General features: G+C 37.4%; 1 protein-coding gene across 3 annotated transcripts in view; it reads left to right on the forward strand.

Annotated features, from left to right (window-relative positions):
* IL1RAPL1 (interleukin 1 receptor accessory protein like 1) overlaps positions 1-17,709 on the forward strand; it is a 1,400,814-nt gene that overhangs the window by 1,106,576 nt on the left and 276,529 nt on the right. For all 3 annotated transcript variants that reach the window (XM_051827650.3, XM_089324493.1, XM_089324494.1), the window contains one exon: positions 4,573-4,647. In XM_051827650.3, coding sequence (XP_051683610.1) covers positions 4,573-4,647 — 75 coding nt within the window. The remainder of the gene's footprint in view (positions 1-4,572; positions 4,648-17,709) is intronic.

Genomic DNA, 17,709 nt, shown 5'->3' on the forward strand with positions numbered 1-17,709 from the left:
AGTTGCTTTTCCATTCCTCTCTCTTTGACACTTCTGAGATTCCATGACTCTGTTGTGAATTGCCATAATTATTTGCAACAGAAAGGAGAAATTTTGCTTACCACAAAGCATTAGCGGTAAGTGAAAAGTCATCTTTTTTTCCCCCTGCAAACCCTGGGGACAACGAGAACCTAAATGGGTCTGCCTGTTATGTGTTGATATTTTCTCCTGCCAATTCCTTTCCTCTCCAAGGTCTGTGAGATTGTGTCTGCATGCTACAGCTCTCCAAAGATCTGTGTTCCACTATTAGAAACTAATACTAAACCATTCCAGGCCAAAGAACTGATATTCTACCCTGAGACACTCAGAAGTTGAGGCTGCAGGAGTGATCCAATTTCCCTTTAATTGCTAGGAAAATAGACAGTTGTTTGTCAATTCTAACATTTAAAAAATCTGCAAGCAACCCATTGTAAAGTGGAGTGAGTCAGTACAATTGCTACAAAGTATTTTTTATTGTCAGCTGTGTAAATCGGTGAATATTGTGTTGTGACCAGTTTTAGTTGGTGCATTTAAATGGTATCATAAAGAAATTCTCCCTGAGTATAGCACTCAACTGTAATGCATCAAAAATAAGCACTCAGCTAAGAACATCTGCATGGATGACTCCATGTCTTACTCATTGTTTTATCTCTAATTTAGTATTTACTATTTTTAGGTACTTGAAATATGCTTTTGAAATTGAATTATAATATTTATCAATATCTAGATTTTAAGAGCTATGAGTTCATATAAACTTTCTTCAAAAAATATTTATTAGAGAGGTCTTGCATCTGCTGGCCTACTCAACAAATGCCCACAGCAGCTGGGGCTGGACCAGACAGACCTTAGTCAGGAGCCCAAAATTCCATCCAGGTTTACCACACGGGTTAGGAAACCAAATGCTTGGACCATCATCTGCTGCCTCCCACTTGGCATTACCAGGAAGCTGGTATTATTAACAAGATGTTCTGACGAATAACATGAGGGCTTCAAAACACTTCTGTTGGTGAATACAAACATGTATTTAATGCACAATTAGTAAGAGAAACAGCTCTATTATAACTTCAATGGGGGTTTTTAGTAGAAAATATGATTAGAACTTAAAATCAGTGTTTCATGTCACTACTGTTGGGCTTCCTTCAATTTTTCACCGATTTCAGTGAGCGAGTGAATGTGCCTATGTGTGTTAGAGAAATAGGTGTCCCAAAAGACTTTTTTTTTCTTGCTAATAAAATGCCTGTTAGTCTAGTCAGGATTTGAAGCTAACAACTTGGCTTTTTTAATTGTAAGTAATTTTCTTGAATTTCCTTCCACTTCTACCCTGTAAATGTAAGGAGGTTTTTGTATTCGTGAGTATGTTCATTTGTTTGGTCCTTACTACTCCATTTGTTTTCCAGTATTGTCTTTGTCAATTCAATTCAGCTAACATTTCTTTTAATCTAGAATGCGCCAGAAACATAGACATAGAAGATAATGTAGTGCGTGTCCTTCGTGTGTGGTAGCACAAATGGTCGCCCTCATGACTATGAAACTGAGCTCCAGCATAGCTTAGATGCTTAGCCCCTTTCCACATGTTGCCATTGTGTCAGATGAGTAGTTTTCCTGTTGTGCAACCTGAAAGTTTCCATTACTTTTATCAGACAAGTATATGAGGAATGTGCCTAACTCATCACAGCATAATACCAAAACATGACACTTAACAGCTGATAACAGCTTGCACTGCAAGAGCTCTCTGCTCTAGGTTAGGATGGTTTTTCATGTTTTAACTCTTCTAACACACTGGACATACTATGAAGGGAGATTTTGCATAGGCTATGAATAGTTCTGCTTGACAGAATTTCAAGGGGCACAAGACAAAGAATGGGGAGGAAAAGATCTTGGAAGGAATCTAGCTTGAATGTGCTCTCTTACCTTTGGCAAACCTCTTTGATCCCTGTGCGTCAGATCCTTGATCTTGAAAACAAGAAATTAAATCAGTCAAGAATATTTTCTTTTTATTATTTTTAAATTGGAGGTCACAGTAGGTAATAAGGGCAGAAACCAGCGATATCCCAAATCTTGTATCATTGCCTGGAACATCGTAATGTTTAATATGCATCAGTTAAATTGAACTTAATTTGTTTAGTAAAAATGCTTGAAATATTGATACAGATAGGTACTTCAAAAAGGTCATGGAAATGGAATTAAATGATCAATTTATTTTGCAGAAATATTGTAACCCATTCATACAAGCAGTATTTAAAAAGTTCAGGGACAGTGCATACTATGAAAAAGTTAAACATTAATTTAAAAAAACTTTCACCAAAATAAACATCTTTTAAATTCCATTTTCCTTGAAAATCTTGAAGAACCCATATGTAACTAAATAAAAGCACATTAGTTTTGTCATGGAGGAGTGGATGGCCTGGTGCCATGCCCAGTGGACCAGCCATTACCTCCTTCTTTACCTCATCTGCCCAGGAGGTCACCGTGCAAATCATACGGCTTTAGGAAACACAGTTTAATAAAATCAAAGACCTTAAGAAGCATGGGATTCTGTGGATCTAAATTCTATGATCCCACGACTTAGCTTTAAAGAATTGTTTTTGCTAGAGCCAATACGGTGGTGTAGCAGGTTAAGCTGCTGCATGCAACACCAGCATCCTATATTGGAGTGCCAGTTCAACTCCCAGTTGCTCTGTTTCCAATCCAGCTCCTTGCTAATGTGTCCAGGAAAGCAGCATGTGATGGCCCAAGTGTTCTTGGGTACCTGCCACCCATATAGAAGACCAGGATATAGTCCCTGGGTCCTGGCCCAGACCTGGCCACTATAGCCATTTGGGGAGTGAACCAGTGGATACTTCTCTTTCGCTCTGTCTCTTCTTTCTCCTCTCTGTCATGCTGCCTTTCAAATAAATATATAAATCTTTAAAAAAAAACTTGGCTAACTTGAAGGTTGTCGTATGAGAGTAATATAAAAATATTTTTAAAAAAATTTTATTTATTTGGGAGGTAGAGTTACAGTGAGAGGGAGAGAGAGAAAGAAAGGTCTTTGTTCCTTGGTTCACTCCCCAAATGGCCGCAATGGCCAGAGCTGCACCTATCCGAAGCCAGGAGCCAGGTGCTTCTTCCCGGTCTCCCATGCGGGTGCAGGGGCCCAAGGACTTGGGCCAACTTCTACTGCTTTCCCAGGCCATAGCAGAGAGCTAGATTAGAAGAGGAGCAGCCAGGACTAGAACCAGTGCCCCTATGGGATGCCAGCACTGCAGTCGGAGGATTAACGTACTGCACCACAGCGCCGGCCCTTAAAAAATCTTAAAGATGTTAATGTTATGCCATAGAGTAGGTGACTGGTTAGGGTCAAGAATCACAAAATATTTTATATTTCTGATCAAATGAGGTATATATAGATTTTATTATCTTTCTCTACAGATCTTCTCTTCTCCTTACTACAAATGAATATAGGGTGTTTCAACAGACAGCATTTCTTTGTTTTAATATTTATTTATTTGAAAATCAGTTATACAGTAAGGAGAGGCAGAGAGAGGGAGGGAGGGAGGAAGGGAGGTCTTCGATCAGCTGGTTCACTCCCCAGTCAGCTGCAATGGCTGAAGCTGCGCCAATCCAAAGCCAGGAGCCAGGAACTTCCTCCTGGTATTCCCATGCGGGTGCAGGGGCCCAAGGACTTGGGCCATCTTCCACTGCTTTCCCAGGCCATAGCAGAGAGATGGACTGGAAGTGGAGCAGCTGGGACTCGAACTGGTGCCCATATGGGATGCCGGCACTGCAGGCGCTGGCTTTACCAGCTATGCCACAGTGCCGGTCCCATGATGTCATATCTTTCAGAAGAATTTCAAAGCAATTGATTGTCACCCTATCACGAAAACTTTGCTTTTCCCTTGATTCTCATCCCTTTCTTAAACACTAATAAAGATGAGTGAATAAAGCGTCAATTGATTATTAAAAGCTATTAATCCTATGTGATGTTAGTCTCCCAAAAGCAGGACTCTGAAAACTCACCCCTGTTTTTGACTTGAGGTGTATCGTCCCTTTGCACTGACTCTGTTGCAAAGAGAGATGAAGGCAAGCTGCCAAAACAGTTTGAATTCTAGAATCCTCTGGGCAATAAGTACATGTGGCCAAATCTTGGCAGTTCTATCTAGATTAGCCTTCCAGTCCTCAACCACGCTGGCATGCCTCTTGGCAAGGAGGAAAGCAAGCCTGTAAAGCAAAAACATTTAGTTCAGCAACCCTTAACTGCTCACTTCTCAGAGAGAGATGAGGGGGAACGTCTTTAAAAGAGAAACAAAGTGCAAATAGAAAATGTTTTGTGAAGTACAGATTATTAAGGATTGGCCAATCCCGAGCCTGCAGTTCCATAGTCTCATGTGACTGTCCCTCGGGAAGTGTTGCATTTGATTCTTACAGAAGCTTTTCAGTTTGCCCGAAGGTCCCGCTGCAATCTGTAAGTTGTTGCGTGGTAGAGGATTGAAAATTCTCAGAATAACAGTCTATACTCTACCCTTCAGTTCATGTGGCATAGTTATAAGTCTCGTTACTATTATTGTTTTGCAGCTCCTCTGACTGACAAGCCACCCAAACTTTTGTATCCTGTGGAAAGTAAACTGACAATTCAGGAGACCCAGCTGGGTGAGTCATTTTTGAATTCTAGTTGATACACTTTTGTCAACACATTCTTACTGTTAATGAGCCTCCATTGTAACCTGGTGTAATAATCTGAACTACAACCATGTGTTTTGAAAGGGGGCAGAATTAGAATACGCCTGCGTACCTGGTTTTCCATTCCTTGCATTGTGTGCCTTGGGACCAAGTTGGACAGAGGGATGTAAATACTCATTTGCTGTTGGGAAATGAAACAGGCTGGAGATTTTAGTAACAGTATTATAGAGCCATTTTATGATGTTTGAATTGGCTTTAAAACAGACATTATAGAACCCTTTGACATAACTATTAATAGGTTAAAATGCAGTTTCTGAAATTTGGGTAAAGGGTACAAATTCATTAAAGTAAACGTTATTATAATGGTTTAAAAGCATTTTAAAAAACTATTCCAAAATAGTGGACACTATCGTTAGTCTTTGAATAGTAATAAATTGTGAGCAAGTGACTTTTCGTTAAGGGACTAGTGAATTTGGGACGTAGGCCAAGGACAAGATATGGTTTAACAATCATAATCAGTTATACACAAATCACCCATTTGAAATACTTATCTTAGCAGTAAATCTAGAATTATGTAGTCTGATTTGGTTATATATAGGTCTACCAAATTATAAAAATTCTCCCTTTAATTATAAATATATGTAGTCCATCCTGTTATATTGCCCAAGGTTTTGTTTTTATTTGAAATGTTGTATGCTTGTATATATCATAAACTTCAGCAGAAAATGATTTGCTGTTAGTGGTTTGATATAGAAGCTTATCAAAAGTATAATTTTGACTACATATTCATTTTAAGGAATTTCTTCTTAAATTAATTACCAGAGAGTGAAAATACATTCGCTGTATACAACTGAAAAAGAATCGGTAGCTCAGCCCATCAGTTATTAATGTGGTTATTGCTCCTTGAGTGAGAATTTGGGCCAAAATTGTCCACGTGAAGACTATAATTGCCAAGATGTGATAATCTTTACTAATGATGTGAACAAAGTTATGGTACACAAAGATCTGATGATGGTTTTAGATCCTATAAAGTTATTGCAGTAAATGACTTTTAAACCCTGAAAATACTTAATGGCTAACTTTGAGGCATGAACACATGTAACATTTACATAAATCAGTGTATTCAAATGCTGCTTTGATGAATTTGAGTCTTTTGAATTAAACACATTAAGTGCTAGTATTTTGTGATGAGATAAAAACTATAGGTAGCATGAAAGCAGTGCCGTGTATGAGACAAATAGGTGCTAAAATTCTATCTCCGTCTTTACTCATGCTATAGTATGTGGGTTTATATTATGGTTTATTTTCTTATTGTGAATAAACTTTGAAATATAAATACTCAAGAGCAGCTATGCTCATATATACTTTTCAATAACTCTTAGATGTATTTCTAAGAAGTTACACAAAACTGCAGATATAATGGGCCAAGAAGTAGGGGGTTTATTCTACCAGTTATCTGTAAGGAACACAGCAAAAAGAAATTAATTGTATGTCTTTACTTGACAACATAATTAAAATAATTTTATGGTTTATGGTTACCTACTGGGTTTCTTTTTATTGTCCCTGAACTTGTAATAAATCATATGTGCTCTATCTCCTGCTACAGTGTTTTTCAAATAGGATAATTTTTAGTTTTTTTTAAACATTACCTTTTCTTGAACAAAGTTATAAAGAGTAACCATATAAAATTGAGAATATGACAGTTTCTTATGAAAATGGGAAGGTTTGACTATACACTCATTTTAAGAAACATGAGATTTGTCTTTTATCAAAATTGTCCCAGAAATACTGTTGTTGCCACAGAAAAAAGGAACATGAGTACTCTTTATCTACAGGCTAAACTGGAGACGCTAAGTTGAGGTTCGAATTCTTTTAAACAACTTGGGTTTTATTTTATGATTCCAATATTCAGTGTAACAGATAAATCATTTACCATCTTAAGGAAAATTAATTTTTTTAACTTTAACATTTGGATTTTTTGAGCAAGCTTGTTCCCACCATGTTAGTGTTGTGAAGAGGTGAATAACTGACCTAAAATATAAGTGAAAAGAAGAAAGAACATTAAAGATAAAAAGGCATAACTTACCTATATGTACTTGATTTTTCACTTCCTTGAGCATACAATTGTTCCCATTTTTAGACTGGAAAAAGCGATCAATTTCAACAGGTTCAAATTGTGATATCAAATCTTAATAGGGTCTGAGTGAGGAATCATTGGGTGAAAGTAAGGAAGATGGCCCAAAACAGTTGTAAGGAACTTACAGTAGTGTCTACTCATTCAGTTTAGACCCTTCATCAGAATTTCAATGGCCAGGAGTTCAGGGGACTGCCTTAGCCTGCCTTTGAATAAAGAATTGACCTCACAGGTCAATAAAATTCCTGTATAAGCTATATTATAAGAAAAATCACCAGAAACTACAAAGCTGAGTGTCCTAACATAAGCATCCAAGCTAAGCTGCACATACTAGCAGTCTTCAAAACTTTCATTGGAAGTGTGTGTTACCCTTCATTTGTGTCTTCTATGAATAATTTTGAAGCTCTCCCCTCCCCCCTTATATCCATCCAGCCATAATAACTGTAAGTCCATAGATTCTGTAGTTTGTCCACAAATATATGTAACTCATTAATAATAAACTTCAATAAAATCATGAAGTTCATGGTTTTGCCCTTCATCTCTAAATGTGCTTTTCTCTACCATCTGTCTCTGTCTACCTTTGCCTTTTTCTGCCTTTTGTGTTCTCATATTCTTCTAATTCCTTCATCTTGTCAAATTGGGAAGGATCTGATATTGATCATTTAAATAATTTCATTATGGAAATCAAAAGGCACTAAAAAGCAAAGTACTTGGGAAGATAGAATAATAACTCAATTTATATCAAACATGTAAATTGATAGGTATGAATTTCTGTCAATATGTGGTCACAGCAAGGTACTTCCATTTCAGGTGGCCTCTGTTATTTCTAAGCATGTAAAAGAACTCTGTGCCTTCTAAATAACTTTCAGACACCAGCAAATTTATGGACAGCACTTCTTGGGCAAAAGGCCCAAAAGTCACACTGTGTAATTCTGAAGGTCAGTCCAGGAGGTGAGCTCAACTTAGTTCTTTCTGGCTAGTATGCTCAAGGGAATCCAAAGACAGTGACAACTGTCTTGCTGAATTTGAGCCCTGAGGATGTCATTAAGGAATGTGGCCTACCTGTTATAGCCAAGAGCCTACTTTCAGAAAGTTCCAGGGAAGGGAATGACAGATTCCATTGCTACCAGATTGTCATAGATTAAAAATCCACTGTATCCTGGAGCTGGTAAGATACATTATATTTTACAACTTAAAATTTACTGAAAGTCATCATTAATTACTCATCTAGCTATGTGTGCCACCTTAAATTTTAGTTTTTTCTTTAAAAATTATACAGATTAATGGTATATATTTTGAGGGAAGAGAGAGAGAGAGAGAGAGAGAGAGAGAGAGAGAGAGATCTTTGATCTGCTGCTTCATTCCCCAAATGGCCTCAACGGCCTGGGCTGGGCCAGGCTGGAGCCTCAGGGAATTCCATCCAGGCCTCCCCACCTGAGTGGCAGGAACCCACGCACTTGAAGTATCTTCTGATGCTTTCTTGGGTACATTAGCAGAGAAATTGATTGGAAGTGGGAGCAGCCAGAACTTGAACCGGCACTCCAAAGTAGGGTGCTGGAATTGCTGGCAGCAGCTCAGTCTATTGTACCACAATGCTCATCCCATTGTCTGTTACACTGTACACTTTAAGTGTATTCTACTGCTATTAAATGTTCTCAGAAAACACCCCTTTTAATTGGCGCATGACTTCAATGTGAATGTTCTATGATTTCTTATATTTTACTGGAAAATTGGATTTTTAAAATTTTCATCCTTTTATTTATTTCCACTGACTTATCATTACTTCAACATGACAAACTTCTACAAGGCAAAACTTTGGATTAAAAATAATTTTGTTAAAATATCTTGTTTCATATTTTCATAATTCTTACCAGAGAGGTTGTACAATTTTTTTTTAACTTTTATTTAGTAAATATAAATTTCCAAAGTACAGTTTATGGATTACAATGGCTTCCCCCCCATAACTTCCCTCCCACTCACACCCCCTCCCATCTCCTGCTCCCTCTCCCATTCCATTCACATCAAGATTCATTTTCAATTATCTTTATATACAGAAGATCGATTCAGTATATATTAAGTAAAGATTTCATCAGTTTGCACCCACACAGAAACACAAAGTGTAAAATACTGTTTCAGTACTAGTTATAGCATTTTCACATTGGACAACACATTAAGGACAGATCCCACATGAGAAGTAAGTACACAGTGACTCTTGTTGTTGACTTAACAATTTGACACTCTTGTTTATGGCGTCAGTAATCTCCTCAGGCTCTAGTCATGAGTTGCCAAGGCTATGGAAGCCTTTTGAGTTTGCTGACTTCAATCTTATTCCGACAGGGTCATAGTCAAAGTGGAAGTTCTCTCCTCCCTTCAGAGAAAGGTACCTCCTTCTTTGAAGACCCGTTCTTTCCACTGGGATCTCACTCACAGAGATCTTTCATTTTTTTTTTTTGCCAGAATGTCTTGGCTTTCCATGCCTAAAATACTCTCATGGGCTCTTCAGCCATATCCAGATGCCTTAAGGGCTGATTCTGAGGCCAGAGTGCTGTTTAGGACATCTGTCATTCTATGAGTCTGCTATGTATCCCACTTCCCATGTTGGATCGTTCTCTCCCTTTTTGATTCTATCAGTTAGTATTAGCAGACACTAGTCTTGTTTGTGTGGTCCCTTTGACTCTTAGACCTATCAGTGTGATCAATTGTGAACTGAAATTGATCACTTGGACTAGTGAGATGCCATTGGTACATGCCACCTTGATGGGATTGTATTGGAATGCCCTGGCACGTTTCCAACTCCACCATTTGGGGCAAGTCAGATTGAGCATGTCCCAAATTGGTTGTACAAGTTTTTAACAGAAATATATAAAAACTTTTTACATCTTAATACAATTAATAAAGTGAGGTATTTTATAACAGAGGCGTTAAAGGAAAAATTTGCTATGATATCAAAATCATTTCTTCTTCTCAGCCTTAAATCTTTTTCTTTATATTCACCCACTGAGTATATAACTACTATTTTGGAGTTTCTCCATATTTGCAGTATTTCAAATAAATATCATCCATACAGGGTAATGTCTGTGGTTGATGAAATAGAGAAGCCCAATTGGATTTCTGTAGTTCGTATCCATTTTCATCTCTCAGTTATCCGAATGCTCAACTGAGACCTTCTTGTAGATTGTTTCCTAATAAAGTACCTGGTTTTGTGAGGTACTGTGGGTGTGTGGAAATGAATGACTGCTAAACACAATAACGTCAGACAGAGACTGACCTTCCTTTAACTGGTTCACTCCCCAAATGGCCACAACGGCCAGGACTGAGCCGGGCTGAAGCCAGGAGGCTGGGAACCCATATGGATATCCCTTGTGGGTAGCACGGTCCCAATCACATGGGTCATCATCCACTGCTTTCCCAGGCACATTAGCAGGGAGCAGCTGGGATTTGAATCAGCACCCATATAGGATCCCAGCATTGCAGACAGTGCCTTAATCTACTGTCTCACAAAGCCGAGCCCATAGATCTTGATTATTTTTATAAGAAAACTCCTTGCCATGAAAATGTTGTTAATTCATTTCCTTATCACTAGATTAATTACTGAATATACTCTACTTCTTGAACATATTAGAACACACATGTTCTGGAAATGTGTGCATAAAGATGTACGGAATGTGTTCTATCACAGTATACTAGGTCAGTTTTTAATCCCATGAAACATCATAGGAAATTATTTTATGGGTTGGAAACTCCCATTCTGAAATTGGCTTTCTAGATCTATGCCTTCATAGCTTTTATTTTCTTGAAATACATTTTCTTACCTGTTTAGTCTTAGTAAACTTTAAGAGCCTGTTTGTTTCCCCTCTATGATAAATACTTGATAGCAATACCCTACAAAATAATTCAAATGTTAAATTTATTGTGCAGTTCTGAAAGTCGCATGCAATATTGCTGATTCTTCAAAATTCTGTGATGCTGAGTTGTGTGAGTAATGCAAATACAACCTTCATTCCCACAGATAGGGAAGTCAGCATCGATTGTTTGAGTTTTTCCATCTCTACTAGATGTCATGAGCAAGTGTAATGCTATTGATTTGATTTTATTATACCATAGGGTGTACAAGACATATTTTCACTGATAAACTGAAAAAATATAAAACTTCTGTTACAGAGAAAAATAGTGATATCCGAAGTCCTAGTTTTAATTTTTAAAAAATGTGCTTATTGCCAACTTAAAGTCTTACAAATCAGCATAGTTCTACAGCCAAAAATAGGGCAAGATATAAATTGGACCTTCTGGATAAATTGACATTGTAATTAAAACGTATCTCTTTGATAGAATGATTTCATTTCCTTTGGATAAATCTCCTCTGTTGTAAATACATGCAAACAATATATTTCAAATTAAAGAAAACATGTACCAGACTGATACTATGATTAATTAAACTCAGTTCTAGGCAATCCATGCCATAGTAAATGAAAGTAATAACTGTCAACAACTCTTTTAGTCTGGTATCTTACTTTCAAAACCAAAATGTCCCTTAAAATGTGCTTCTGGCCCAAAAAGGAATGCTTATCATATTAGCATTTAAGTCAATATTTCATGTCTTAAAACAAATGATAAATCAATAAGTGAAAACTATTAATATTCTTAGGTCACTACCTGACCTACCTTATATGAATCTCATAGATTCTCAAATTCAAAGGCATTCTTTGGTGACAGCAGAAATAGGTTGGGAAAGAAAAAAAAAAAACACTGTTCCTCAACAGTATAGACAAGGGCTATAAACAATCATTGAATCTCAAAATGTCATTTTCACTCCTCTACATGACATTTTTGTTACTCTATTAGTGCAGATCAGGGAAAACATATGGTATTTGTTTTTGGGGGGACTGGTTTATTTCACTATGAACAATGTTTTCTTCTTACTATTTGTTGAACTCTTTACTTAGTATAGAGGTAATCTTATGAGTAGAAAGTAAACTGAAAGAAGATCATTGTGAAAAATTGAGAGGAAATAAAAGAGGAAGGGAGGAGGAAGGGTTGGGGGTATGGGCAGGAGGGATGGCAGGGTGGGAAATAACTCCATATTCCTGAATCTGTATATATAATATACATGAACTTTGTTTACCTTAAATAAAATATTTTTAAAAAGTAGGTTGGGACCCAGTTGCTTTAAAAATTGCTACCTAAGCAAAAGTCAGTCTTTTTTAAGTGTTAAGTTCTCAAGGCCATGTGCTCAGACAAGTCTGAAACCCCAAAAATATAGACATTGAGGTTAGAACATTTTATGTGAGCCACTTATGTGTAAAAGCTTGAAAGCCAGATACTAAAACACTTTTCAAAGACTTTAAAAACTGCAACAGAAATAATATAAGTGAGTTTGCTTATTTGATTATCTTAGAAAAGGGCCTGAAAGGGGAGAGGATGAAATGAAAGGTCCAAGAAAGAGTGCTGTCACAAGAGCAATGCACAGGGCATCAGAGCCTTATGCTTATCAAATTCCTCAGGAAAGTTTTAGTGATAGATTCATTTTATAGAAAAATGCCACTCTTCTGCTGACACTGTTACCACAAAGCTTTGTAAGTCATCCTTAATGATTGAAGCTTACTAGCTTAGAAAAATGCAATGAGTAGCCAGCATTAATAAGAACTGTTCTTGAATTTGGAAAGTGAATGCCAATTGATCAGAAGTAAAACTAACAAAGAACATTATGGAGCAGAATATTGAAAGAGGTTTCAGAATAAGAGCGTGTACCACATGACTGAAGTCCATCAAAACAGAAACTACGACAAGACTTACACATTTTTAAAAATTTGAATAGAGATGTTCATCCATTAATTTCCTGTTGATTTTTGGCTGAATAACTGAATCTCCTAAATCACATGTAAACTCTTCATGAAAAATAACTTGTGCTTGAATATAGTTACAGAAATAGTATACCAGTATTTCATGATTTGATGTTAAAGCACTTAGCATTCTAATCGAATTTTACTGTATCAACTTAATGTGTTTCCACAGATTTGTAAGTAAATTGAATCATCATAATTTCAGAGATGCATTCCCTTCATTTTTGATCTTTAATTAGCAGTGGCTTAAGATGTCAGCTCTGTCCCCCAGTCTCTTTTAAGCAGCTAATCATCAATGAAAGATTTAAATGCACAAAGGACATAGCATATTTAAAGAAACTCTGTGGTGAATAATTTTATATAAAAAACCCTTTTGTAACTGAATAATCACCCCCCCTAACTTTTCTCTGTGGTAATAATGATTTTTGTTTCAAAAGTTGAACTTCATCAAGATGAAACTGCAAGTGGCATTTTAACTAACCCGGACAAAGGATCGTTTCCCCCATCACCTCATACGACATCCCTTTGTCTGTCAGTAAAAATGGATGTCCCCATTGTGATTTACTGCCTCCTCTGAGGAAATACTAATTTTATTGACAAGCTTCAGAATCAGTTGTATTTCATTTTAATCTAATTTTTTAAAACTGATATGTAGGGTAGACTATGTAAGGAAGCAGAAGATCCTATGTTCAATTATGACTAAATAGTTTATTTTCATAAGGGATGCACTTTGAAGGCTATCCTACTATCCTATCTGCCGTGGGTTTTTTTTTTGAAATATGTCCTAATAGAATGACTGCCCACGGTGTCATTTGTTTTTCTGTAGTTAGAACTGTAGTGTGTGTTCTTATTTCCAAGTTTAAAAGGAGCATTTCATATTTCGATGCTTCAGGAATTTATGTAGCCTTTTTATTACAGCTTCCTGTCAATTACTGCTTCTTAATGCATTCTTATACATCTGGTAATATTTTTTCAATCAAATTATAATATATACCATTAGAATAAGAAGAAAGTTTGATGAGGAATTTTTGTTTCCAAAATGCGTCTGGATGGGATTAGGTCTTGGCCCAAAGGTCTTGTCAGAAGCAACCTCTCACTGCATATCTGCTCCACAACAAGCATGAGAGAAAACCTTCAAGTTGTTAAGGACTCCAAGAGTCAATATTTCTTTCTGGCCCACTTCTTCCCAATGGGCTTCTCCTCAAACTTACAAGCAGGCTACAGGCTTTCTCGATCTCAGAATGTTTTTATTTCTAGTTTAATAAAAGCAGGCACCCACCTCAGATGTGCCTGTGAAATGACTGTTTACAGTACATTGACAGCCTTCTGAGCAGGAAGAGAGAAAGGGAAAGTGTATTGCTTTTCTGGAAAAATGATATCAAATGCATCTTGTCACATTGAGCCATCATTAGAAAAAAGAAATTTACAATATGACAAGCCCTAAGAAAACTTGAGATTACTACTACAAATAGGAAGAAGACACCATGTAAAACAGCTTAGGGAAAGGTCAGTAAAAGTGCTTTTGCTTTCTCTTTTTAAAAACTTTGAGTGTTTCTGAGGAACACGCATTTCTGAAGTGATACTTTTTAATTGATACAAATTTTAGTGCTTTTGGAAAATGTGCCTATTTTGACTAAAATTACCTGGGGAGTAATTGGACTATTCTCATTCGTTCTACTTATTTTGTGCAGTTTGTTTATAGCCCTTGTAGTGTGTTTTTTGTTATATTCTCTTCATACTATTTGTTGAACTCTTTTACTTACTGTAGGGTTAACTATACTATCATTAAGTAAACTGAAAGTAGATATTTGTAGAAATTAAGGGTAGGAATGTGAAAGGGAGGAGAAAGAAGTGTTTGTGTGTGCGAAGGAGGGTTGGGAGGGAAGTGTCACTATGTTCCTAAATCTGTATATATGAAATGCATGAAACTTGTATAACAAATAAAATTTAAAAAGAAAAAAAAGTATGAATAGTATGAATAGTTGCTTCATAATTATTTATCATATACTGGGGGTGGGTGTCTGGCACATTAATGAAGATGCTAGTTGGGATGCCAGCATCCCATACTGGGGTACCTAGGATCCAGTACTATCTCTGCTCATGATTCCAGCTTCCTGCTCATATGCAGGCAAAGAAGCAACAGAGGATGACATAAGTAGTTGGGTCCTTGAAACCCACAGGAGAGTCCTGGATTGAATTAGTGGCTCCTAGCTTTGGGTTGGCACAGCCCTACCTGTTGTGGGTATTTGGGGAATGAACCAGTAGATGGGAGATCTCTGTTCATCTGTTGTCTTTATTTGTCCTTCTGCCTTTCCAAGTAAACAAATAAAATAAATTAATTTTAAAAGGAATTATGTGTCACATAGTTATTAAATGATTTATACAAAGATATTATTCTTAGCATAAATATAATTTGTGATTATTTTAGTATTTCCCATAAATATTAAGTCTTCATTCTAAAGCTGTTTATTAGAAATATTTTTATATAAAGGGAATGAACAAAACAAAGGAATCTTACACTAGGTGAATGAATAAGATTTTAGTTTCAGATGAAGTGTCCCAAATAATCAGTGACAGTATATGAAAGAAATGTACAATCAAGAGGGAATCCTACTGTTGACAGATTTAAGGGTAGACAGGCCAGTGTTTTTTTTTTTTTTTCCATTCACTGTGTGCCCAAAATAAAACAGAGCTGAGGCAATACATACACAAATCAAAAGAGGAATAATCCAAACTGGTGATTTTTGTCTCAAATAAATGAGTACTTCAAGAAAATAATTTAGGAGGGTGTCAACTTCCTGTTTCTAAGCAAACTAAACTTGAATAATCACAGGTTCTATTATTCCATTCAGGGCCCTGGTCACAAATGACAAATCACTTAAAAAGCAAGAGCAGTGCTGGCCTCAAGGAGGAGCAGTACTAAAATTTTGTATTTGCTTCTTTGTGCTTGTCATCATTGTTTATAGAGGCAGCGAATGGGAGGATTGGGAAGGAATAGCGCGAGACCCACTTAATGTAAGGACAGTGTTTTTGCCAATCCTTCTCATCAGGAGGAAACATGAGTCTGGAACTTTAGCAAGAGTTTGAAATTGCCTGAGGACAAACTTTGATTGGCCTGGATTGGTTTTTTTTTTTTTTTTTTTTTTTTTTTTTTTTTTTTTTGACAGGCAGAGTAGACAGTGAGAGAGAGAGACAGAGAGAAAGGTCATCCTTTGCCGTTGGTTCACCCTCCAGTGGCCGCCGCGGCCGGCGCGCTGCGGCCGGCGCACCGCGCTGATCCGATGGCAGGAGCCAGGAGCCAGGTACTTTTCCTGGTCTCCCATGGGGTGCAGGGCCCAAGCACCTGGGCCATCCTCCACTGCACTCCCTGGCCACAGCAGAGGGCTGGCCTGGAAGAGGGGCAACCGGGACAGAATCCGGCGCCCCAACCGGGACTAGAACCCGGTGTGCCGGCGCCGCTAGGCGGAGGATTAGCCTAGTGAGCCGCGGCGCCGGCCCTGGATTGGGTTACAGATCTGAATTTTAGACATGTTATAGTAGCACTGGATCTGAGGGGCGTTGGCTTGGCTGTTGTCATATGTTCCCTCCTGCAGTGAGGAAGCCTTTGTTTTCCTGTGAGTACCTAGATGTGTGGGAGGGGGGAAGCTTGTATCAAAGATGAAGAAGTGGTGGGTATTCCAGAGAATAGCTTTTTGTATTCAATATCTGCTTCATTTAATCTCCTTTGTTAATCCGTACCTTATTAATTCATTTTCATCTGTATCATGTATCTTTATTAACATAGTGAACACAAAACCATCTAAATGCATTTGAGTGCAGTCTCTCATGGACTAGAAACCTCCCTGCCTCTCTGCGCAACTAATAGTGACCCCCACTTCCCTGCATGCATAGTGCACACTTCTGAGCTCCAAACCTGCGTCATGCACTGCTATCTCTAACCCGTGTAGTATGTTGTCTCACAACCTTGAACCTCATATCAACTGAAAACCAATTGGGATCTCAGATGTTAGACATTTCTAGGAAAAAAAAAAGTTTCTTGATAGAAATACTGGAGCATGGGTCATAAAATCAAGTTCATATAATATAAATGAAAGAAGACCAATAAAGACCATGGGGGACTGAGAAAATATGTCATACGTAAAGGATTTCTAATTCATTTTTAATACCATATTGACCAAATAAAACATATCTACTGAAAAGTTTTACTTCAGTGGCCTGAGTGTCTGATCTTTTGATCATTATATCTAGTGTTCTTACCACCAAATAGAGTTGTACTGTGGAGCTGCTTCTATAATGATGTAGGTGGGGCAGGCATTGTGGCACAGTGGATTAAGCTGCTGCGTATGACACTGGATCCTCTACTGGAGAAGCAGTTCCAGTCATTGCTGTTCTGCTTCAATCCAGCTTTCTGCTAATGTACCTAGAAGGCACCAGGTAATTATCCAAGCGCTTGCAAGGCCCCTGTCACCCATGTAGGAAACATAGGTGAAGTTTCTGGCTCCAGTTTCAGCTTGGTCCAACCCAGCCTGTTCTGGCCATTTGGAGAGTAAACCAGCAGATGGAAGTTCATATGCTCATTCTCATTGATAAATATCTCTATCTCTCCCTCTATCCCTCCCTCATTCTCTCCACCTCTCCCTCTCTCTACCTCTCCCTATTTCTCTGCCTTTAAAACAAATATTTTAAAAATAATAATATATATTTACAGTAGAATCTGCATTCGGAATGCCTATCATAGAATATGAAGCTGTTCCATCATGCTATATATTGAAACATGCTTCAGAATGGTATGTAACATGTGTTGAACCACTAATGTAATATGATCTACCACCTGAGATTCAAGGAGTTCAGAATAACATAGTTAATTATGAAAGGAAAATCACTCCATCACATGATACAGGAACCATGGAGGTAGAATTAAATAGACAAATTCTCTTTAGCAATATGGCCCCACTGAGAAGTAATTATCATCTATTTTTTGATGCAAATTTGTTAAATTAACAAAAATAGAAACATCTATTAACTATCCTTGGAAACATTTTGTTTATTTTCTACAAA

The sequence above is a fragment of the Oryctolagus cuniculus genome, chromosome X (genome assembly GCF_051225735.1).
Source record: "Oryctolagus cuniculus isolate XC-2025 breed Fujian yellow rabbit chromosome X, ASM5122573v1, whole genome shotgun sequence".
Lineage (NCBI taxonomy): Eukaryota > Metazoa > Chordata > Mammalia > Lagomorpha > Leporidae > Oryctolagus > Oryctolagus cuniculus.